This window comes from Rhinolophus hipposideros (genome assembly GCF_964194185.1).
Source record: "Rhinolophus hipposideros genome assembly, chromosome: 14".
NCBI lineage: Eukaryota > Metazoa > Chordata > Mammalia > Chiroptera > Rhinolophidae > Rhinolophus > Rhinolophus hipposideros.
This window is the reverse complement of record NC_138060.1, coordinates 35,501,585-35,526,913: the sequence shown is the minus strand read 5'-3', so window position 1 is coordinate 35,526,913 and position 25,329 is coordinate 35,501,585. Positions and strand designations below refer to the sequence as shown.

The 25,329-nt window shown below is 39.1% G+C and overlaps 1 protein-coding gene across 2 annotated transcripts in view; it reads left to right on the top strand.

The window, feature by feature from the left end:
• Window positions 1–20,087, top strand: part of ACP3 (acid phosphatase 3) — a 48,015-nt gene extending 27,928 nt beyond the window's left edge. The window contains exons 8-11 of one of the 2 annotated variants that reach the window (XM_081071813.1): window positions 4,346–4,428; window positions 6,652–6,755; window positions 8,411–8,580; window positions 16,169–20,087. In XM_081071813.1, the coding sequence (XP_080927939.1) occupies window positions 4,346–4,428; window positions 6,652–6,755; window positions 8,411–8,580; window positions 16,169–16,287 (476 nt within the window). In that variant the 3' untranslated portion in view covers window positions 16,288–20,087. Of the gene's footprint in view, window positions 1–4,345; window positions 4,429–6,651; window positions 6,756–8,410; window positions 8,581–9,000; window positions 9,220–16,168 lie in introns of those variants that run through there. The other variant, XM_081071814.1, reaches the window with a different exon arrangement.
• The last annotated feature ends 5,242 nt before the right edge of the window (window positions 20,088–25,329 follow it).

The following is a 25,329-nucleotide window of genomic DNA, read 5'->3' as shown; positions in this document are numbered from 1 at the left end:
CATTGGTGTTGAATGGTATTTATTTCTCAGCTGGATATGGCCCTTCCTGGCAAAAGGTATAATATCATAATGAAGGTAGACTTAGGCAAGGCGATGCCATGCCCTTATAATCAGGATAGGTGGGTGGAAGAAAGAAGCCAGGACTAGGCAGGAAGGGGATAGACACTGAGGCCTCTGAGGACAGTTGGGTGAGCAGACCAAAACAGCAAAGGATGTTTCAGGTTCCAGTGTTGTTAATTTAGGCATTAAAACTAAGGATGGAGAGCAAGAGAAGATCCATTATGTCCGGTCGACATAACAATGAAGCAATTCTAAGCCACGGGAGATGTGGGGTTTTTTTTCGTTGTTGTTGTTTTTAATTAAAGTTTATTGGGGTGACTTAGTAAAGTTACATAGGTTTCAGCTGTACAATTCTGTAATACATCATCTAGATATCATGTTGTGTGTTCACCACCCAGAGTCAGTTCTCTTTCCCTCACAATATATTTGACCCTGTTTACCCTCATCTACCACCCCCGACCCCCTTACCCTCTGCTAACCACTGAACTGTCTGTGTCTATGAGTTTTTGTTTCTTTGTTTGTTTGTCTTGTTCCTTTGTTGTTTTCAGTTTTATCTCCCACACATCAGTGAAATCATCTGGGTCTTGACTTTTTCTGTCTGACCTACTTTGCTTAGCATAATAAGGAGATGTCTTAAGTCATATACTCTGGACAGTTTGAGGAAAACAGTCCAGTCATGTCAGGACTCCAACCATGGCCAGACCCTATTTACCATGGGGTCAGGACAAGTTCCGTGGAACCTCAGGGGACTACATAGAGGCAAAGCATCCTGGTAGTTGGACCATACTGGGAGGACGTTTACTCAGGTCTGCATAGCTAGAGAAAGAATTCAAGACACTGGCCAGGAGAGGAGCCAATTACAGCTACAAAAAAAGAGTGAGGGATGCTGTAACCAGAAGAACAGCTAAGGAGATATGAAGTCAAGATGGTCAAGAGCAACTGCATACAAGGTGTACAAAGTAGCTTGTGGCAAATACTTTAAGAAATGGTCATGCATGATGTGATGAAGTTGCAGACCTGCTGTTACAGAAGTCTGGATTGCATGGCCGAGAGACAGACCTGATAGAAATGTGCAAGTCCTTACTCCATGCTAAGCACATGAGCAATAAGATCCAACCTTTGGAGAAGGGAAAGCATCCAGAGAGAGTCTTAGATGGAACCTGATATGTTGGGGGAAATTACCAGGCAGGAGACAGACTGTGTGTAAGGACAGAGCCCAGGAAGCAGCTCAATCTTATGAATTAAACAACAAAACGATGCAGAGGGTGGAAGCTGGGCCTCATTGGCTCTATAAGCACCAGACCTCATTCTTGGACAACTAGGTACCAGTAGTAGGAGTCAATCCCCAGCCCCATTAGATGGTGGTGAGATGGTGGTGAGAGGACTCGATTTATTTCCCCCCGCCTAGTCATAATGGGCTCAGGAATTCAGCCCCTCGCTACTCAAAGTGCAGTCCAAGGACCAGCAACATTACCTAGCATCTGGCTAGAAATGCAGAATCTCAGGCCCCACCCCAGACCAGCTGAATCAGAATCTGCATTTTAATAAACTCCCTAAGAACCTCAGAAAGTTTCCGAAGCACTTCTCCAGAGGCAAGAGATGGTGAAGAAAAGTAGGAAAAGCCAGGCAAAGGTCGACAACAGCTTAATAACAGATGCAGAGGTCTGTATCTGAACAAAACCTGTGGTTTCTCCCAGCAGCTTACTCATGTCTCTTCTTTTTTTTTTTCACTTGGCTACTAGAGATTGTATGTCAAAGTCACTTCCCCTCTCTGGGTCCCAGTTTCCCCATCTAATAAGTGTATTAAACTAGATTCTGTCTATCAGAGTCTTTCCCTGAGATGTTCTCTCAGTCTTGGACTCTAAAGGCTGGCACTTGTCCTGTTTTGTAAATGCACCTGTCCTATTTTCTGGAGGAAGTCCAGTGCCATTGATAAGCTAGGAAATTGTTTCCTGAGTGATTCCTGCCAAAACACACGCTCAGCCTATTGTTCAGATCTGGCTGGGCAAGAGAGACTTGTCAACTACATGCTTATTGAATGATGAGGCGGCTGGACGCGATCCTGCAGAGAAAACGTGTATTGTCTGGGTGACAAAGAGGCTCATGAAAACATCAGGACTTTGAGCGGCATCTTCTCACCTTTGCCAAAACTTTTGTTCTATCAGCCAATTTCAGGGAAGACACCCTCCTTTCCCCTGCTCTCCTCCCGACACACCAAGAAAATCCTTCTAGCTCATTTAGGAACGTATGGCTGGTCATATCCGTATTAATGGAAATCTCTTCTTGCTCTAGATCAGGGCTTGGCAAACTACACCCTGAAGTCCAAACCCAGCCCACTGCCTATTTTTTTTTTTTTTTTTTTGTAAATAAAATGCTATTGTAACTCAGCCACACTCATTCCTTTAGGATGTGTCTGTCGCTGCCTTTGTGCTTCTCTACCCAAGAGTGAACAATTGTGACAGACCATGTGGCCCACAAAGCCTAAAACATTTACTATCTGGCCCTTTATAGAAGAAGTTTGCCAATCCCTGCTGCAGCCCTAGAATGAAGGAAGTGAAGTTTGTGTCTTCCAATCAATGACGTTTTGTCTGGTTTATGCAGATTTTTAATAAATAATGTAACAAGGAACTCAGGAGTTAGCTTACACTGATGTTGGTCTAATGACTCCCAGCAAGGGTTTTGAAGTAAGACCTGCTGGGTTCAGAGAAGCTCAGCCCCTCTGCTCACAGTTGTGTAATCCTGAACAAGTTGCTGAACCTCTCTGAGCCTCAATTTCTCCTCCTATAAAACATAACTACTGGCATGCCAGAGCCTGGGGAGAATCATGGTGGTTACCCTAGTTTCTCCTATGACAAGGTGGACAATCACCCCAGAACCGAGAGCTGATATCATTGTATTCCATTATCAACTCTGAAGGCTGCTGCAAAGGTACCTGTTGACGAAGGTTAAGTTGCTGATCGAAGGTGACCACCTTGACTCCCAGAAACTTGGCCATAGAGCTGAGTACCAATGTGGCATGAAGATCAAGCTCAAGTCCTGAAAGGGGTTTCTCTGAGGGCAACTTTTCCTCAGAGAAGGAGGGGCAGAGAAATGTAGACCTGTTGGAGATGTAGCATCAAGCTCCATCCATTCCTCGTCAAGGAAGTCCCAGCATCTACAGAAAGCTGGTCACCTCCCTTGCCAATTAATTCTTTACTGTGCTTATTGGTGTACAGGCCAGTAAAGTCTCTTCTTACTCTTTTGTGAGCTTTTGCAGGACAGGAAACGTATCTGATTCACCTTGCAAAGTATCTGGCCCGTTGCAGCTGCTCAGTGTGTTTGCTGAGTGGACCACAGAGTCAGTCTGTTAACATGAATGCCCTTCATGTATGAAAAACAAAACTGAAAACTGGTCATCCTGACACCAAGAGAGCACATGTATAATAGAAAGACCACCAATAAGGCACTGGTCTTTCTATTTCTAAAACCGTAAAACTGGTTTCCGGTTTTAACTTGTGTGACTTCAGGTGATGGTGGTGGAAGTCCCTGAGGCGAGATGTCCCCAGAGTAGGACCTGGCACCACCAGGTACCCCTCACCCTTCAGTGTCTGCAAACAGGATGGAGACTCTGAGCAGTGCATGTGCTGTTCACCACCTCAGGAGAGCAAATGTGAAGGGCAGAAGCTCCATCGACTGCAGACACACAAAGGCTGAAGATGCTGGATGCCCCGCTCAGAGGCACACCCAGCGGAACCTGCAGAAACTGTCCCCAGAACATAGTCCATGACGTGTCCAGACATCCAGAGATCTGCTTTCTCCCAGGGTCTCCCAAAGGTCTGACTGCCACAGAGTGGCAGCAAGAGAGTACACAGAGAAGTTACATGCCGTGCTGCAGGCCTGCCCCGGACAAGAGCATTGGCTAACAACTGTCTGAAAAAAAGCCATCTGAGATTCTTTCCAAGTTCCCCAGCCTCCTAACTTGAGCTTTAACAAAATCTTGGATAGTGGAGTCCTGACGTGACAGTCCAGCTCTCCTGCTGCTGCTGTATGAGACCCTTAATATCTCTGGGCCTTAGTTTCCTCACCTATACATCGGGACTGGAAGTCAGGCTTCAGTAAAGTAATGTATGTAAATCACACTACCAGCACACAGCAGATGTTCAACCAAAATTAGTTCTTTCCCTCTCTTTTTAAGTCTTGAGAATCATGGCAGAGAGAATCACTAAGTGTGAATTAACTAAAAGCTTATGAACTGAAATATGAGCCCACATTGGTTCAGCTCCATTGCTGATTTATCTTCTTTCAGGTGTCCTGGTCGGTGAAATCCTCAATCACATGAAGAGAGCAACGCAGCCATGGAACCGCAGAAAACTTGTCATGTATTCTGCTGTAAGTATTTTTTGTCTCCATTCTACATTCATTTGTCCAAGTGTGTGATCTCTTTGAGGAGGGGGTCTTATCTTTTTCATCATCATTTCCCTGTTGCCCAGTAGATGGCGGACACCTGTTCAAAGCTTTTGAAATTCAATATGTAATTATAGTCCTTGAGGAATTTAAAATCTGGTGCTGACCAGAAGATTAGTAAACACATAAACACTATGCAAAACAGTATAGAAATGTCATACAGGAGTGCTTTGGTGCCTCAGAGAAAGGAAGCATTCACTTAGGGAGGAAAAGCTGAGTGTATAGGACTTGATGATGAGGGTACAGGACTTAGCGATGATGTGGAAGGTAAAGCCACAGACACAATGTTTCAGGTCTCAATGACTGGAAGGAAGCTAGAGCCCTTAACAGAGGTGGTCATGGGCCAGGTGAATGTACCAATTTGACAATTGGGTTTGAAATGCCAGGGGGCATCCAGTAAAAATCTCCAGCTGGCAAAGAGGAGAGAGGAGGGAAAGGGAAAGAGAGCCACAACTTGCAGTGAGAGATACATTTGGGTACAAAAAAAAGAGAGAGAGAGAGATCTTGGAGAAGACTTCCATCTTGGAGCAGGAGCCAGGGAAAGCAACACTCACTGTTGGAGGGGAATTCCAGGGATGTAACAGGCACCAAAATGACTGTCTGTAGAATCTGGGTTGAGCAGGAAAACAGAATATAGTAAGCTGACTCACTCTTTCACCCACTGTCTCCATGACAGAGGAACTCTCAGATGTGCTTTGGCTATTGAAAGTTTTCATTCTGCAAGATGGAAGAGGTGATTGAAGATACACGGAACTTTGTTGATTGCCAGAGTTTCTAAATGGTATAGACTAGAGAAAGAGCTTATGGAGTAATGCTTCCTGGAGAGAGGAGGGCCTGAAAAGTCAATACTGCAAGATTTTCTAGTTTCTAATCTGGTTTCCGGTTTTAACTTGTGTGACTTCTGGCAAGTCGTATATCTGTAATTCCATTTTTTTCTCGAGTAAATCGGTTCCAACTCCTTTTGAATAGGTGAACACCGCACTATAGTCTAGGCAAACAAATGTTATACACATTTTGTAGATATGCAAGTTGATGATTTCCTAAATTTAGATGATCAGTGACTAAACTGGGATAAAATCCAGTCCCCCACACCTCCCTGCCACTCTGGGACAAACATTTAGTAATTATTTTTAAGCTATACACTCTAGTTCCTCAAATTGTATACTCCCTAAACATTTATAACCTCATATATTCTTCCCCAATTTAAAAACCACAGATTAATCTATACAAAAATATAATCTAGCATTAATGTGTTCCAAAATATTTTGAAATTTAATGAATATCCGTGACATAAGCTAAAACAAAGATATTACTGGGAAAAGGCATCGGACAAAAATCGAACTTGGATTAAATTAACTTTCTTCCATTTTTGGATTATATGATATTAAGCAAGTTACTTAATTTCCCTGGGTTTGTTTCTTCATTTTTGTTTTTTCCTTTTAGTTTCAGGTGTACAAAACAACATAGTGATTAGACATTTACATCCCTCACAGAGTGACACCCCCACCAAGTTTACTACCCACCTGACACTGTACATCGTTATTACAATACCATTGGCTATATTCCCTGTGCTGTACTTTACATCCGTGACTACATATTTTTAAAATTATATTTGTCCTTCAATGTTATTTTATATTAGTTTCAGGTGTACCGCATGGTGGCTAGGCATTTATATAATTTATGACGTGATCCCCCCCAAAAAGTCTAGTATCCATCTGACACTTCTGACACTATACATAGTTTTTACAATTTTATTGACGGTATTTCCCATACTGTATTTCATACCCACTTGACTCTTCCATAACTACCAATTGGTACTTTTTAATCCCTTCATCTTTCTCTCCCAGTCCCGCAGTCCCCCTCCCATCTAGAAACCATTGGTTTGTTTTCTGTATCTATGAGTCTATTTGTTTCTTCATCTTTTAAATAGAAATGATATGTTTGTAAACTTCATTGCCTAGCACACAGCAGGCGCTCAGCGAAAATTCGTTCTTCCCCTCTCTACTTCTTAAGTCATTGTTGGTATAGGAAATTTAATTAAATCAGAAACTATCATGGTGCCATACAAGTGTTTAATACATACCTACTGAATGTAAATCTGAAACGAGAGGTAAAAGATCAAAAATGATTTGTTTCAAATCTCCGTAGCATGACACTACTGTGAGTGGCCTACAGATGGCGCTAGACGTTTACAATGGAATCCTTCCTCCCTATGCTTCCTGCCACATAATGGAATTGTACCTTGAGGAGGGGTAAGTGTCTAAGAGGTACTTTTCAAAATTATTATCACTGGACCCCAGGTTTTGTTATTATGTTATTTTTGGCTCAAATATATTCTTAAAATGTTTAATTTTTAGTTAGTTACTTAAATTTAAAATCACGTACATCATAAATAATTCTGTTAAAAATACTACTTTTTTCCCACTTTAACACTTTGTGTAACAATTTTATCCAAACTTGTTGTATGCATCATAACTTGTCTTCACTACTAGAGCCAATTTTGAATCTACTAAAACTGTTTACCACAATAGTTTTGGCTGCTGTAGAAATGAACTTCAAATTCTCAGAGGCTTAACCCAATGGAGATTTTTTTTCTCACTCATCTGACAGTTCAACGCAGATGTTCCTGGCCAATTGGAGGTGATTCACCCATGGTGTGATTCACACATAGTGATTTAGGGATCCAGGATTCTGTCTTTCAATTTGCAAGATGCTAGGCTCACCTGCAGTCAGCTTGTAGAAAGGAACAAGAGGATGGAGAAAGCAACCTGCTTAGGAGTATAAACCACCTCAGCCCAAAGCAGCACATCACTTCTATTTACATTCCACTGGCTAAAATTAGTCACTTGGTCCCACCAAGGTTCAAGGGACTCTGGGAAATGTAGTCAGTTCTCAGCTATAACTCTATTCTATGGAAAGGGAATCAGATTTTGATGGACTTGATTAGTTATCTTTGCCATACCATCTTGAAATAAAAATGCTGTCACTGGAAAAATTATCCACATACTATTAGGGAAATACTTATTCACATAATATTAGGGAAGTTTTTAAAAATGTCTTATAAGTGAATATTTGTAGTTACTGCTGTTTATATGGCTTTTTAAAGTTATATTTTAAAAGACTTGTTTATAACATCCAAAAGTGGCAATTGTGAGGTTACTTACCACCTCAAGAAAAATCACTAAATCCTTCTTGAATTTCTCTCCTGCCTCTTTGGCAAATGACTTCCACAAGCCCCTCATACTAGTTTTATTGAGATTGGTTTAGGCCAGTGGACCTTTCCCAAAAAGTACTTTTAAAAAATAAATAAGTAAAGTATTAAGAGAGGCCTTGTTAATATGAGAGAATGTAAGGACTTATATTCATGCACCCCATCTTTCTGAGGTATAATTTGGATAAAATCTTTGCTATACATTCAAGCACATATTTATGTATTATTCAGTTCCATGTTTGTGGCCTGGTTAAGGAGAGGCAGGAAAGAGTCATTCAAGGGGAAGATCTAAAAATACTGAGAAAGGAAAAGAGAGAAAAAGAAGGAGCAAATGAAAAGAATAAAATGGAGAGAATAGAAGAAAGAAACCCCAGCTACCTCCCACTTCCTACTGAAAGGCTCATAAAATCACCTCCAACTCCTTCAACCATTGCCTTTCAGCTTCTTCTCTGATTAAGTATCCTGGTTCCCCTCTTCCTATGTCCCTGGCTATCTAACAAACCAGCTTTCACCCCCTGGATCTCGCCTGCTGACCCCAATCTCCCCATTCCCACCCCTAAATTGGCTCAAATCAACTCCTTCCCATAAATCTTCCGCTAGTCCTTCAGTCAATGGGTGACAGGCCAGGTAGAAGGAAATTTAGTGGCAGTTCAGCAACACAGAACTGACAGAGATCTCTCCCCCACCTTCCACCAGGAAGTACTTCGTAGAGATGTACTATCGGAATGAGACTCAGCATGAGCCATATCCCCTCACACTGCCAGGCTGCACCCCCAGCTGTCCTCTGATGAAGTTTACTGAGCTGGTTGCCTCTGTGATTCCCCAAGACTGGCCCACGGAGTGTATGATCACTAACAGCCACCAAGGTACTAAGGACATTTTGGATTAGGGTATATGCAGAACCCTGCAGAAAGGGCAGAGCACCCTTTCTTGTGGGGGTTGGGGGGAGGGTGCTGTGAGAATGACTTGGCCGTTACTCCCAGCTTTGAAAGGAACGGGTTTTGGGTGATAATTGCAAGTTTTGGGTACCCCAATTTCAGGCAGCTCCTCTCTCTCCCATGGGCCCTGCCCCCACTTGCCATAAACCTGGACTTATAAAAAGGCATGAGTGCCAAAATATAATCAGAGATAAAACTTTGATCAAAGCTCTTGGAGCTGCCATGAGATTGAACACATAGGACCTTTTGTTCTTTAAAGACTCCCAGATTTCATTTAAGCAGAATTAAATGAGGCTGTTCTTTAAGTGTCTAAAGTGGAACGAATTTCAAACAAAATCCACAAACTAGGTGAGAGCAAAGAAGGGAAGAATTTAATCCTCAGCTAATGGGCAAAGGACCAACTTACCCATTAGTGCCAGCCTTCTCACAAGGAGAAGCAAAGAAATGAGATACAGTGGAGCAATCTGGAGAAATCATCTAAACTGGGAAACGCGTCCTATCTTTTTATATTTCTGTTAAAATGTATTGGGTGGCAGAGCTGAAAAATAAATACTCTTTGTATCCTTTGGACCTGGAAAATTCATGTTACTTTTGAAGAAACCAAAGGCAAACTTACCAGAAAACATAGCTGTGTATAATTCATATGGCAGCTCTTGAAGTATATACGTCATAGCAAATAAGTAATATGACGAGAGCAAGATATTCAGGCACCACACATCAGAGATGAAAGCCCCGCGTGAGCAGTTTCTCTTGAAGCTCCAATGGTAAGAGATGTTAAAGGTGAGATTGATTTAAGAGAGGCAGTATGATGACACATATGAAACTGGAACAAAATTACAAATGTAAGAATGTCCTGAATGCCTCCAAGATCAAAACTTATTGGAATGTTGAGAGTGGGGCTGTTCTGAGGACAAAAGCAATGCATAAGGCTTTGGTTCTGGTATCTTCAGAAAAACTGAAGCACTTACAGGTTCTGCTGAAACTACTCACTATGTAAGAAGAAATCATGTTCAAATGACAACTCTTTAGAATCCTGTAAATTTACCAGGTGGCAGATACAACACATCAGGAGAACAATATGCTATTTACCATTACGACTAAAGATGAAATGGTTTCTAGAGATGGTTTCTACTGGATGCCAGAGTCTAGAGCAAGACCAATTCCTTTTCTTAGTTGGTCATGGGATGACTGACACAAGACATCGATTGATATGTTTATTTGCATTATTTCTTTCCCAAGTAAATATGTGGCCTTGAGGCCATCATCTAATTATTCTTTGTCCTCCATGTATGTTAAATTTCCTCCAGAAGTGAGCCAAATGTAAAATAGTGAATAAAGTCATAATTAGGAAGTTCAAAACCATTACTTTTTTTACAATGAATTTTAAAATGTGTGTGTGTGTGTGTGTGTTTATAATAAAATTCATGAAGGACAGATTTTCGGGACTCTATTTTTGTTTTGGGGTTTTATTTTAATGTAACAGGAGGAAAAATATAAAGTAAAAGGATTTGACTGGCTTAAGTTAGCATTTTACATTAAAAATGTATTTAGTTTGGACTTTACTACTTCAGATGGCTCTGCTTTATCTAAGGTAAAACTTGCTAAGGAAACACCATTGGGAAATTTAAAATTTAGTGGGGTATTAAAGAGATACATATTACAGAGAATAACAAAGGTTTATGTCTTATGACTACAGGGTTGCTGTGGGACAAGAGTTAACAGGACTCGGAGGGAAGGAGGTAGTAAGGCATATCAGGGAAGGCTTCCTGTGGGAGGTGACAACTGAACCATCTGCAATCAGTTTGGAAGGAGGTTTCTAATAGTGTGGTACAAGGTACTAGGAAGACATTTATCAAATATCCTAGCGGCTTGAAGCTGGACGGATAGGGGAGTTAGTCTGCAGAAGATTCAAGGTTCAAAGAGATTCCCACAGGTTCCCTTCAAGGGGCCAATTCTAATGCAATAAAATGTCATCTCCACAAGAGCAAGGATTCTATGTGTTGTATTCTCTGCTATATCTGTCCTCGGCTCCTAGAAGTGTCTGTACCTGGCATGGTTTGGTGCTCAATGAATATTTGTTCAATGAGTGTATAAATTAGTTACCTTTCCTCCCTAAACCTACTCTTTCTAAATTGATAAGCAGCAATACCTAGTAACCTGGGAGTTATGTTTGATCCCACCCTCTCCTTCATCCATCACTTCTTATCAAATCTACCTGTAATATGTTTGTATAAATCTTTTCCTCAAAACACCACTATCAACAATTCAAGACCCAAAGAAAGTGAAATATAATTATGTAGCCAAGTATGTTAATAAAAAGAAAACGTAGGGACTGGTGTGCTGGAGCCAGCTCGAGAAGACCTCAAGAGTGGAATGTGTGTGTGGCTTCCCAACTCTGAATTCAATGACGTCCTTTTGGCAGTTTGAAATTGGTCATGGTGTCATGGCTGGAGGAGTTTCACCACAGAAATCAGCATATGCCACAAATCAGAGTTCTATGGTTTGATTTTTGATTTATTGGATCGAGTAGTTAGCACACAACTGGTTTTAGCTCACAGAAAGCTCATTAAGAGTCTATAACATGAGGTGGTCTTCATCAAAGTGAATTCAATATTTGTACTTTAAAAAAAAAGAATGAATATGTGTTCTATACAATCTCAGAGAGTGGTGCTAGGGCAGCAGGGGAAGGCAGCTGGTGTTCAGTGTTAAGAAATTTCTGGGGCCGGAAGTGTCCTCTGGCCTAGGTGATCACTTGTTTGGCAGAGACACTATAAGGGCAGAGTGAAGTGTGGAAGGCTGTAGGGGGTTGAATGACTCCTTAGTAGGGCAACCACATTTAGCAAATAAAAGTACAGAATGTCCAGATAAATTTGATTAATAGCTCTAACTGCTGAATTTTTATAATCTATTGAGGAAAAAAAGGCTGAATTAAGGACATTGACGGTGTCCCGAGAAAGTCAAGACAGGAAGCAGGACAAAATCATTAAATAAGGACATGTAGATGCAGAATGCCTGTCAACCCTACTCCTTAGGACATTTCCACCCATGAAATCCTAACCATATCTATAAGCAGTGTTTTCAGCTAGTGGTACTAGGCCCAATTAATTTCATTTTCATATCAATTAAATTAACCAGAGCCGTTGCTGGGAAATTCATGATAAGTCTAAGTTCCATACTGTGTTACTTGGCAGGAAGGTGGGGAGGCAGGTAAGGAGGAGAGGGCTACAGAGAATGAAACAAGCCTTAACTGTTAAGTATGGTGAGTACTATAATGAAGGACACAGAGGTAACTACAAGAACAATATAGCAGAGGAAATTAGCCTGAGTCTAAGGGGTCAGAGGAGGCTTTTCAAAGGGGGTGATGCTCAAACCAAAACCGAAAAGAGAGAAGGAATTCACCAGGTGAATGGAGATAGGGAGAGAGGAGAATGTTTATAGAAAAAGGGAGACAATGTATAAAAGCCAAGAGTCTAAAGACAGCATGGGACAGTTTAGGTTTGGAAAAAGTATGTCTGGTGAGAGTGTGAAAAGGCTGGAGAGGCAGGCATTAAGTGTCTCATAGGTCAGGTTGAGTAGCTCTGACCGTTAAAAGTTTGTAGGCAGAGCACAGATGTGACTGGCTTCTTGTTTTAGAAAGATCTTTTGGCTTCAGAGGAGAGAACAGATTGGAGAGGAATGGGATTGCGGGAGGGGAGAACAGTTGAGAGGCTGCTGCAATCCTCCAAGGACTAGGGTGAGTGAAGGAGAAAGGCAGACTTATTCAAAGGGGGGAAAGAGAGAGTAGACAGGACTTCAGGGTTAATGGCAAGAGGAAGAGGTTTTTGATACATATTGCCAAAATCGTTTTCACAAAAGTTGTACCAATTAATTCATACTGCCTTGAGCAGCTTTTATCTGTTCCCGTGTAATAGGACAGCTTTTCAGTCATTATCTGCACTAGACCTCTTTGCAGGAAGATACAATTGATTACTCTCTTTTCTCAAATTCTAGAACATCACTCTGTCAAACTCACAAAATTCTTTATAGTACAAAGGAGCATATTATTTAAAAAAAAATAAACATGAGAGACAGAGAGAGAGAGAAAGAGAGAGAATCTCTCCCAAATCTTCTCTTTGCTCTCAGACTCCTTGTTCACTTCCTCTAGGATTGACACCTTCCCTAACCTCCTGAATGATCATATCCCAGGGCCCTGTCCTTGGTTCCCTCATTCCACATTCCCCATGAGCCAACACTACCCAAGCTTCCATGTTCTACATCTAAAGTCCTTATTTCCACATCTAAAGAATGTGGAATATAGAATTCATACAGAATTCTATACCTGTTTTCTCCAGCTGCCTACTGATTATCAATATCAGGGTAATAACCTATCTCAATCAATCCTACATTTGAAACAAAACTTATTACCTCCTCTACTCCAAACTCATCCTTTTAAATGTGCTTCCAGTCTCAATCACAGCCTAGTCATCTTCTCATTCACCAAAGGTAGAACCCATGGGGTGACCTTCACCACAACTTCTTTACCACTATATTTAGTTCATCACAAAACCTGCCAATTCTACTTCAGGACTAGCTCTTGAATTCCCTCATCTGCACTCGCGGGATCACAGCTCCAGTGCTGAGCACTCAGTATCTTGTCAGGGCATTTTAATAACTCTCAGTTAGGCCTCTAATGTTTCCATCATCTTATCTTTTCCCACAGTTTTGGAGTTTTTTTAAAAAACACAAATTGGGCCATGTCACTCCATGTGTAATGATTGCTGATGATTTCCATTTGCCCCAAGGCAACCAGACCTTCTAAAACTTGAATCTAAACTTACTTGTCTGGTCTCAGCTTATCATAACCTATACTCCAGGTGCATGCAACAGCTTATTATTTCCCAAACAAGTTATTGTGCTACTCATTCTGTCTCACGGCAAAATCTTAAATACCTCAAAGATCACCTCAAATCTTATCATTTTCTCTGAGCTTTCCAAACTTTTCCCCCTCTGAATAGAATACTTTGTGTTATTGCAAATTTCTCTCTGTTTTAATGGCATATCTTTTACACCTCTATCTTACTATTTATCACATTACCTCATAACTGTCTTTGTGGTTCTCCCATTAGATAATGGCCTCCTCCTGAGCAGGGATCATGGAACCCCAGAACCCAACATACAGTTGGCATGGCATATGGTGTTCAGTGTTCACTACATGCCTAGGAAGAAATGAAGGAAGAAAAAAGAGAGGGAAAGCATATTCCATGGGACCACCATGACAACATAGCCAATAAAAATAATTGAAAATTAATTTCCAAATACAGAAAGACATTAATTTTTAAGAATCATTAATCTCTGACCTCCTCCCTCATTTCCATTTAATCCTTTTCTTCCTTCTTCAATTCTGTTTGGCTCTATCCAACTTAACATTAACTTCGTCCTCGGTACTAATGGCATCCATCCACCGGTATCTAATTGTATTAATAGATACTTCTCACTATGCTAAGAGGCATCCTGACATCAAGAGAAAAGCATTGGACTAAGGGTTGGGAACCTAGGAGTTCTAGATCATTAATTATTTCCACAAATATTTATTGAGTATGTGCTATGTAGCAGAGGCAAGTATTATTCTAAGAGCTTGGAACACATTCATGAACAAAAAAGAAGACAAAGGTTTCTGCCTTCATGAAGATGATATCCTTTTAGAGGGAGAGAGGGATGAATAATAAATAATGAAAATAAAAAATAAGTACTTTGGAAGGTGAAGATCACAAGCACGAAGCTGGAAATGGATGTGGGGAGAAGGCATATAGGTTGCACCTTTAAATAGAAAGTCCTAAACGAGAAGTTAAAATATGAGCAAAGAAGGTGATGGAGTTGCCTGATGCAGAGAGGTGTAAGAAGAGAATCCAGGCAATCGTAACAATATATCAAAGACACTAAGGGGTGGGGGTGTGCGTGGCATGTCTGAGGAACAAGAAGGCCTGTGTGGCCAAAAGAGGGTAATTGAAGGGAGAGGGGTAGGAGCGGAAATCCAAGAGGTTAATAAGGTTAGGTGATGAAGAATCTCATAAACTATCATCATCAGGGCTTTGGCTTTCATTCCAAGTGAGATGAGCATTCATGGCAGACATTGTTTTAAGTAGAGGAGTGCTATGATTTGATTTGAAGTCATTGGGCTGTTGTGTTAAAAACAGGTTGAAGGGAGAAAGGATAGAAGCTAGGGAGCAAGTCAGGAGGGCATTATAGTAATCCCGGCAAAAGACGGTGGTTCAAAACAGAGTGGTGGCAGAGAAGGGGAGAAATCATTGGTTTATGGATATAGTTTTTGATAGAACCAACAGGATTTCCTGACAGATGGAGTATAGAATGTGAGAGAAAGAGAGAAGTCAAGGCAGACTCTAAGAATTTTGGGCTGGGACACTAGATGAAATTTCAAGTAAGATGGGGGAGGCTGTATGAAGAACAGATTTGGTGGCGGTAGATGGCACGGGGATTGGTAGTTCAGTTTTGGGATGCTTATTAGGTGTCCAGAGGAATATGTTGAGTATGCAGTTGGATATATGGGTCTTGAGTTTGGGGAGGATTTGAATTTGGAGGTCATTCGTGAATAGATGGCTTTTAAATCATACGACTGATAAGATCCCATGTATTCCAACAAATATAATTATCTTCTTAATCTTAGCCAAATTATCTATTTTTCTCATCTCTACAAGGAGAAGGTTAGGCTAAGTAAGTGATTTTCAGCTGTGTTCCATGGAGCCCTTGGGTTCTATAGACAGAGCTGCCAAGATCAGAAAGATGTTTGCTCTCCCATTGTTTACTCCAACAAGCAAGCCCATATTTTCACAGTGAAAACCACACATACATTTAGAGATGGTGCAAACTGATGTTTATGATGTGTATATTATAGCGGACTAGGGTGTGTGTGGGGGGGTGTAACGTTTCCAATGAAATAATGAATAGCATCTCATTAAAAGTGACCCCATATATCTGCATCATGACTGGTCAGCTGTCAAAGGGATAGATGTAAATAAAGGTACAGATTAGCACTAGTACACAGTTATCCTAAAAATGCTTGCCATAGTCAACATGTCCTCAAGGTTTCGTCTCTAAAAGATACCGAAAATCAAATTCAATGACTAAAAGATAATATCCCATTTCTTTTAGAACCAATTAATGATTGCAGTACAGTATTAAATTCCTTTGACCATGAGACCATGAACAACTAGTAATTTTAATTGTAGAAAAATGTATGAAGTTAGTGCTGGAAGAGGACCTTAGAAATACGTCAGTCAATTACCCTCCCTTTGCAGTGGAGGAGCTGAGGCCCAAAGGTCAAAGGTCATGCTGGACCATGAACTAGGTTGTGCCCTGACTGTTAGTCCAGTGCTATTTTCACCACATTATGCTTATTTCAAGGCTCCTTCAGAAATGCCGCTGAAATTTACAATTAAGGCAGAAATCAACATGGATTGGTGAGATTTATATTTTTCTAATCCATTAATGTTTCCTTACTGCTCTTCCCATTTTCCCACAGTTCTAAGGATCCTCCTTGCCATTGCGTTTTGCCTGGTGTCTGGTGTCCTAATGGTGCTGCTATTTACTCTCATCCGCCATGGGCCCTGTTGGCGGAACAACTCTTATGGGACCATCTAAACAGACAGCTGAAGAAGGGCAGATATGCCAGGCCAACCTCTTGTGATGCAGCATCTCTCAGTGACACAGCATGCAAAGGACACTTTCACCATGTGGGCATCGCCCTGCCCACACCCTTCCTTCTGAAGCTGCCTAGAGCAGGAAATCACAGTGACCCAGGGACAGCTGCTGGACTAACAGATGAATGAACACCCCGGTTGCTCAGTTAGGTCTCCTTGTCATAGTGTAGGCTTCTCATTAGCCTAGAAAGAAGCTCTCTGCAAAGGACAGTTGTATCGTCTGGCATAGTTGTCCAGAGAGAAATGAGAAGTCACACTCCAATCAGCCTTTTGCCTGCAAAGAGCAAAAGGTTACAGGTGTGACAAAGACATAGATTAAAGAAGACTGGATAATGGAGGGAAATTAGACTAGAAGTAGTATTATATAGGGCGAGTCTTAAGAAATAAGACCCAATCAGAAGGTTTAATAAACCTTTTCTTCAACTATTAAGTAGGTTTAATACATAAATTCCTGAAAAGAAGCTCCTATCCATTGTTTGATATCTAACAGATTTCTGTGGGTCTTTTTACTAACACACATATGTCTATATTGAAAATATATGTCTATATGGAAAATGCCATAGAAAGAGGTATTTAATTCTCAGAAACTGTAATATCAACTACTTTAGTTTTAGCTCAGGTCATTTTCCCCACAATTTCTGTAATAGGGAATAACTAGAAAATCCACGTAACCATGGTTCTTTTTTTTTTTAACTTCAACTATCAGAGCTCGATATTTTTAAAGTTCCAATTTTTAGTTTCATTTTAAAATTGAGAGATTTTATTTTGACACGGCCTCTTCAGGTTCATGGATGAAATGGTAATGTATTTTAATTGCTACAAATAGATCTGAACTTCTCAAGTGGTGAGGTAGATAGACAGGCACACTGAAGGATGATGACCCACTGCCTCAGTTTTGTGCTGGCTTTAGGCCAAGTTGGAACAAATTTTTTCAAATCTTAAACCTTGTTTTCATTATCTTGAAATGAAGAATCTGGACTAGATGAACATAGAAATCATATTTAGTTCTTGTGGCCTGTGAACAATTTTTTTTTTCCCAAGCAAGCACTTCCATGAATGGTACCATTGTAGTGAGCCTTATATTTATTCTAAGGAATTTTATTCTGCGCTGAGCTTCTAACCATCTAGTTGGTATGAAGTTCAATCTCATTCATTGGTAGTATTCTTCACCTCCTCAGGTTCTACTAAAGATCCTAGAATGTACCTTTGAGAAAGAGTCAGATAAGGGTCCACTAGTCCACTCTGGTCTCCAATCAGCTTACTATCCATTCCCACGTGGTATTCTGAAGGTAGGCAGAGGACATCCGTGCCATGGTTCCCAAGGCCACACACACTTGAAGTTCACCAGCCTGGCATTGTCCAGCCCCCTACTTGGGGTGATACGTAAGCAGTGCTGGGATCTTTGACCAACACAGAAAAACACCCAGAACCCTACTCCATCTCTTAGTTTCAGGAATCTTCCTCTCTCCTTAGATCCCACAGCTTCCACTTGTAAAACTTCAAGCACTTACCTCAAATATCCTCACTTTCCACATAATTCTCATTGAGCCAAGGCTATTGCAAACAAAAGCCTGAAAAGGAGTTGTCTTCTCTTGCCTAACAATTGCTGCTTTCTGCTGGAACACAAGAGGCACACAGGCAAAGAAATGCAATATCTGGCTACATTCTCAGTTGGAAAGAAGGAAAAACATCTATAGCAGCAAGAACAGTAGACAAATTTCGGTTTCCATAAACAGCCAGCTATATAAGTTTAAGGAAGCCACAATATCTTATGCTAATAAGTGACGACACTTCAAAATACAAGTATAAACGGAACCACATGTCATGGATTTTCTCACTCATTCAACAAACATCTATGGAAGACCCACTATTTGCTAACTCCTGGTCTGGATGCTGAATTGCCCATCCCTAATGCAATTATTAAGGTATTTGGCCCCAAAAACAATCTCTCATGGGTTGATAGAATGTAAAAGTAAAAGCTTTCACAACCTTTTCCTCATATCATCTTTTATTACTGTAAGTGGCTAAAAGGATGTCGACTTCCTATTGGTTCTGAGAGATTTCTTTAACATCCCCCATTTCTCTTCCTTCTACCACCTTTTGATTATTGTAAAAGCAGCTCTCACTTCCAAATTAGTTGTTTCTTTTACCTTCCACAGAACTACTCTGTTGATAAATGATGTAATTGTTTTGCATACTTCATGGCAGTATTCACATGTGACAAATGAAAATTCACGAGTGACAAATGAGCTATAGTGATAAAGCAGAGAGAACAAATGTACTGTAACATTTCTCAGGAAGTATGTTAATCATCCAACTTCAATAGGAGAGCATGAAAATACATTCTCCACTAATAAAAGTGACTTTTCCAGATGGGTCAGAAAAGATCTGTCCAGTTGACATGATGAGAAATATTGTTAGAAAGAAAATTGCTAGGGTTAGGATAAGCTTTGCTCTGAAATGTATTCCCCACAACTGAACCATTATAAAGGACTTTGAACAGAATTAGAATAATGCAATAATTACCACATCAATGTAGGGACATTTCCTACCATAGAAAATATCAGCAATGGAAAGTTCAGTAGGAAAGTTCAAAGGAAGAGTTATAACTAGAATGTTCCTAACTGGAGTGGCATTGCATAAAGAAAGTATTAAGAGAATGTGATGATAAAAAGAATGATTTGTTGCATTAGAAGAGCACAGGCATTAGAGGTAAACATTTTACTGGAAGTCATTCAACCAAAAAACCATTTTTTATGTTAGAACTGGCATTTCTTCTTCCGGTCCTGTTACCTAGTCTCCGAACTTTCTGTTTTCTATCTTGTTCTAATACTGTTGGAATTGATTCTTTCTTGGTAAGTGAAATTCAAAATATTAGTTTTCTGTTTTAAAACCCTCTTTACAGAAACCCCATTTGAGCAATAATGGATGTGTGTGACATTTGGTGCTTTATACCAGAGCTGTCTAATAGAAATATAATACAAGCCACAAATGAGAGCCACATACGGAATTTTAAATTTTCTAATAGCCACATTTTAAAAAGGTAAAAATAAAGGATGAAATTAATTCTAATAATAAAATGTGTTTAACTCAGTGCATCCAAAACATCACTTCAACATACAATCACTAGTTTTAAAATTATTAATGAGATATCTTAGTTTTTTTCACACTTATTATATGAAATCTGATGTGTATTTTACCCTCACAACACATCTCAATTCGAACTAGGCACACATCAAGTCTTAATAGCCATATGTGGCTGGTGGTTACCATATTGGACAGTTCTGCTGTAGACCATTAGACAACAATCTTTTGAAGTAAAGAGAATGTATTCTTTGTTATAACTTGTAAAATCCACTTTCAGGTTATTGTGAAGAAATAAAAGTCATATTTTTATGTCTACATCTTACTATTCTTTGCATGTGTGCTGAAATGATAAAAGATTTTTCTGAAATGTTTTATTTGTAAACCCTTCTTAACAGCAGGAGTCCATACTTCTTCCAACACCACCCTAAACTAAATGGACTAGTTTCTCATATTAAATGTCCTGAGGAGGAATTTGACAACATGTTTAGAAAATAAGTACTGCTAGATTTTTTTTGGGGGGGGGGAGAGGGGAGAGCCTTTTCAAAGGTTTATTAATTTTTTGTTGTAAGTAATTATATTCAAAACAACAATAAATGCAGAAATAGAGATGTGTATAAAATACAAAGTAAAAGATCTTCCTACTCGCTTCCAATTATCAGAGGCAATGCTGTCAACAGGTTTTTGTTCTCCTAGTGATTAGCATGAATTTTATGAACTATACTTACACCTTTATTTCTTGAAATTTTCACCTCTTTCACTGCTCTTATAACTCATGGTGTCCTCTTTCTTGTATTGTTTTTTTCATTTCATCGAAGTAACTTTTTTTAAAGGATACATGAGCACTGATAAGCTTTCTGATTCTAACATATCCAAATATGTCTACGTTTTGCCCTCCTACTTACCTATTAGTTGGCTAGATATAGTTTTCAAGTTGACAATCATTTTCCCCCAGAATTTTTTTTTCACCCCCCCAGAATTTGAATGTAGTATTCAGTTGTCTTTTAGCATACAGGACTGCTGATGAGAAGTTTGATATCAATCTGGTACTCATTCCAATGTAACTAATCGGCTGTGTGTTTATTTGATTTGATTTTATTATGTATGTATTGCTGAATCTTTTAAGATATTCTTTTTATCCTTGAAGTTCTGAAATTTTACTAGGATATATTTAGGCATGGGTATTTTTCTGTTTTCTGTCTAATCCCGTATGGCTTACATGTGTCTTTGACTCAATAGAATTGTGTTCTGGAACTTGAATTTCCTGGGTCTATCCTCCATGCCTCAATTTTTTCCCCTTCATATTTTCCAGATTTTTATTTTATTTTCTACATTCTAAGAAATTTCACTTTCTAGAATACCAAGTTGGTGTTCAACAAATCCATTTTTTTTCCTAAAAATTCTTTCCTATTTGTTGATTGTTCCTTTTCTATAGTGGCCTCTTCTTATGGATGCATTCTATTCTTGAATATCCTTAAGGATACTTCTTAGAATTTTTTTCAAGTTCTCCTCTACTTCCTAAATTATCTCTGTTTTCTCTGGGCTCAGTTGTTTGAGTTTATTAATCTTGAACCTTCTTTTTCATGCTCTGGATTTTTCTCAAATTCTTGTGAATCGTAATCCACAAATGAAAAACTTTGTGGATTAGTAGAAATGGCTAGTATTGGCTTTCCTTTTAGTCCTGTATAGCTGTTTCTCCAACAAACGTCTTCTTGAATAACTGCTTTAAAATTCTCTTTTGCTAATTGCAATATCTTGGTCATCTCATGGGCAGTCGTAATTGTCTTTTCTCCTAAGTTTAGCTTATGTTTTTCTGTTTATTTGTATATAGAGTAATTTTGGATTGTGTCTTAGGCATTGTAAGTGAGATATTGTAGAGACTCTAAGTTATGTTATGTTTCTCTAAAAAGTTTTGGGTTGTTTCTTTTAAACAGTCAGTGAAGTTGGCTAACTCAAACTGCAAACTGTCTCCCCTGCAAAAAAAAAAAAAAAACAAAACACACAGCAGCTCAAATCTCTGTTAGTTCATTTAGCCTAAGTTAGGCTGCTTGGAGTTTTCCCCGTGTATGGTTAGTTCACAGTGAGGGGCTCAGCCACAGAGTTTGTATACGCAGCCTGGGGTTTCCCTCTCTAGCTTTTAATTTGGGGGAATTTACTTCTCACTTTTACGATACCCTCAGACTCTGTCCTCTGGCACTTCAAGTCAGTAAGACTATGGATTCCTCCCCCCACTACCTGTCCCCACCCTCTCCCCTGCATGGCCATCCTGTCCCCACCTTCTTCCCTGCACGGCACAGACTTGAACCTGTCCTGAGGCAAAAAGCCATAAAAAATAAAAACCACCTAGTGCCAACCCTTTTTCCAAATTCTTATTCCCCTCCAGTATCTGCCTGCTTTTGATTTCTCCCAAGTATCTTTAATTAGTTGTATTTTATAGTTTGCCCAGAATTTATAGTTGTTATCTGTGGAAGTTATTCTGGTAGGAAATGCATAATCATTATTGGAAGTAGATACTCTCATTTGAATGGGAAGGGCTAATATGAGGTTCTGTATAAGCGTGGGAGTTATAGCAAACAAAGGGACTTTACTGTTGGCTGGGGTGAGTGTTTCTGTGTATGTATCTCCTAGGTAAAATTTTCCCTCCATGCCTGTGATCTAAGTCCTGAGTTACCGCAACATCTGCTCTGTTTCTTCTTCAGGGCACAGCAGCCACACTAACAGTCCTCCCTGCAGAGCCTCCTCTTTCCACAGACAGCACTTCTCCAGAGTGTGCTTTGGAGACAGCCACTCTGTATACATGGAGGAAGGAGTGGGTTGAGCAGCTGGCAGGGAATGCATTCTTTTATTGTTACCCTGACAAGTACTCCACAGTTCCCTGATGCCATACGTGACGAGCTAAGCTCCAACCTCCTTTGTGTCTCCTTTAGAAAGAGTCACGTTCTTCTCCGGTGAGTCTGGCTGCAGTTTCCCTGTTTTGACTTCTTTATCGGTTTTATCACATCTGCTTATCATTAAAGAATTTCTCAAAATATCTGACCTACTGATGCCACTCTCTCTGGCACTGTTATGATTTCATTCTTATTTTTAACATATTTGTATATTAGTTCAGTAAAACATTGGGAGGAAGAGAGGGTAGGTGCATTTTTTTTTTTTTCTTCCCCTAAACAGGAAACCCTGAGTTTGTTTTCCTGGCAAAGTGGTCTGTAATCACTACTGCCAAAGTTAAGAAAGGTAATCAAACCATTAAGTGAAGGGGGTGGGGACTGACATAACACTATGTACACAATGTAACTTAATTTCACAAACATTTGCTAGGGCCTGAAGTAGGGTACCTAGTTTCCATCAAACTTCCCAAGGGAATCTTAACTCAGGAAAAAGTTAAGTCCATTATTTGACTTGGGGAGCCCCGTACTGAATTACTTATAGACCTTGCCTTTATAGAGCTCACAGCTAAATAATTTCTTTAACTGGGTTTCTAATTTACACTAGCTTATATTATTTTTCCTTCAGAGTACCACAGGGATTTTGTCCTTCCTCTCCATAGTCACCACATTTTGTCAATCAGCACCACATTTCTGGTCTCCCCTCCTCCCAGTTAATTTCGCACAATATTCTTAAGACTCATCTCTGGCCCTTGTTTAAGAACATACATTCAAATTAGGTCCTCTATAAATACCTGTTGATTGACCCAACCAATATTACTAACCATACTAGTTTTTGATCAATTTCAAGTTGAAGAAGATTCATAAAGCCCCACCTCAAATTAGTTACAGAGACTGTACCAGAAGTATAACTAAACCACTAGTTCTCTAATTCCATGTGCATAAGAATCTTTTAGGATGCCTGTTAAAGATTCAGATTCTCAGGCCTCAGTCCCAGAAATTCTGATTTAGTAAGCCTAGAAATCTGCTTTTTTAACAGTTATCACCTGTGATTCTGCTGTAGGCAGTTCCTGACCTTGTTTTGAGAAACCCTCCTCTAACCTATGCAATAACCCATAGGATGAGCAGAATACTCACCTACTACTTCAGGTTCATTGACTTCAACTGGAAGTCTGTGAAGTAACTTACAGGTCTAAAACTGCCTCAAGTAGGCATTGAAGATGTGTTTTCAAAAAAAGAATCGTAGAAGAAGTTGGAAATGAGAAATATTTTGAAATGTAGTTTTAAAAGTCTCACCTTAAGAATAGAGGAAAATAAAGAATTAAACCCTGTTAAAATGGTGGCCTTGAGAATAAAGAGTGATGTCGCCTCAAAAACATCAGCCATTCCCAATTTGTTGTTTCTAAAATAATTCGTTTTATTATTAAATGAATAGACATATGCTTACAGTAATCATATTTTCCAGGCCTAAACATAGGAACAATAAACTTACAATGTAATAAGATATTTGAAACAATAACTTCCCTGAAAAATCTAAGACAAATAGTAACTTTTAGCATAACACAGAAAATTTAAAGCCAAACTTAAATATGTAACTCTTTGTTGTTATATCTTTTAAAACTATTTGTTATCACCACTTTTTCCTATCTTCCATCCTTCTTACAAATGTTATACAAAGTAAAAGATACTTGAAATAAGTAAAATGTATGGGGAAAAATAAAACTTGTGTCTCCCCTTCAATCTTTAAAAAGGTATTTTTGGGTTTTTTCCCTCTCTTTTGGCTGTGCCTTCATATATATATATATATATATATATATATATATATATATATATATATATTATTTTAAAATTATTTAAAAATTTTATAGAAGAGGGGCCAAGTCTTTTAAAATATTTTCTTGCCAAGTACTTACTTTTGTGTTAGAAGTTACTATTTTTAGTGAAGTGACTCATGGGGAATTTTATTCAATACCATTATCCCTATGTTTGGGTTATTAACCATTAGCAAATATGGAGAACAAAAGAGAATAGAGGAGCGAAACCAAACTGCTTGGGTTCAAATCCCCGCTCTGCCACTGACTAGCCATGTGATCCTGGGCAAGTTGTTTAACTTCTCTATGCCTCAGTTTCTTCATCTGTAAAATGTGAATAACAATAGTACCTATGTCAGAGGATAGTTATAGGAGTAAATAAATTGATTAATATTTGTAAAGTGCCAGGAACAGTGCCTGGCACATAGCAGACACCATATAAGTGTTTCTTAAATAAAACATTGGATGAAAAAGGTAGGTATTTATCATTCTCAGCTAAAATAATTATTATTTTGAGTTTTATGAAGTTAAAAGAAACAATGAGAAGATGTCATTTTTCATTAACTCTCTGTATACTCTTGAAAGTGTTTGGGGTTTTTTTTTCAACTTCTTATGCCACATCTTGAAGCGATAATTATTATTAAAATGATGGAAGTTTCATTTGGTGGAACAACAAGAAAACTTGGGATCTTATTACAACTGTTACTTTGATTGAGAATTTCTTTCTGAGAGAACACAATATTCTTAATAGTCTCAAAAACTCAAAACAACTAAATTTTATCACAGGTCAACTGCAATAGAATGCTTAGAAAATAAAAGTCTCTAAATGTAAAGACAAATTCCATAGTGAAGCCAGCCTCAGTTCACAAATGTAAAGGTAAATATTGCAGGAAGAATAAAATAAAGCAATGTATTGGTTTTCTAAAGATTTTTCTCCTTAATGATAAAGTAGAATAACATTGAGTGTAGGTGGTAGATATATCTTCCCAACTTTCCTTAGTCTCTTGCTATATCTCAACTTCTTTCTGGTAATTGTAGAAGTAAATTGCCTCTCCTATGCCCAGGCTTTATTGACCTCAATAAATTATATATAGTATTAGGAATTATACAGTTAATTCCAAAGAAGTTTCATTAAAATGTGAAAAAGTATCCATATGGATGGAAATTTATAAACTTTGAACATCCTAATTTCATTAAAGCAATTGA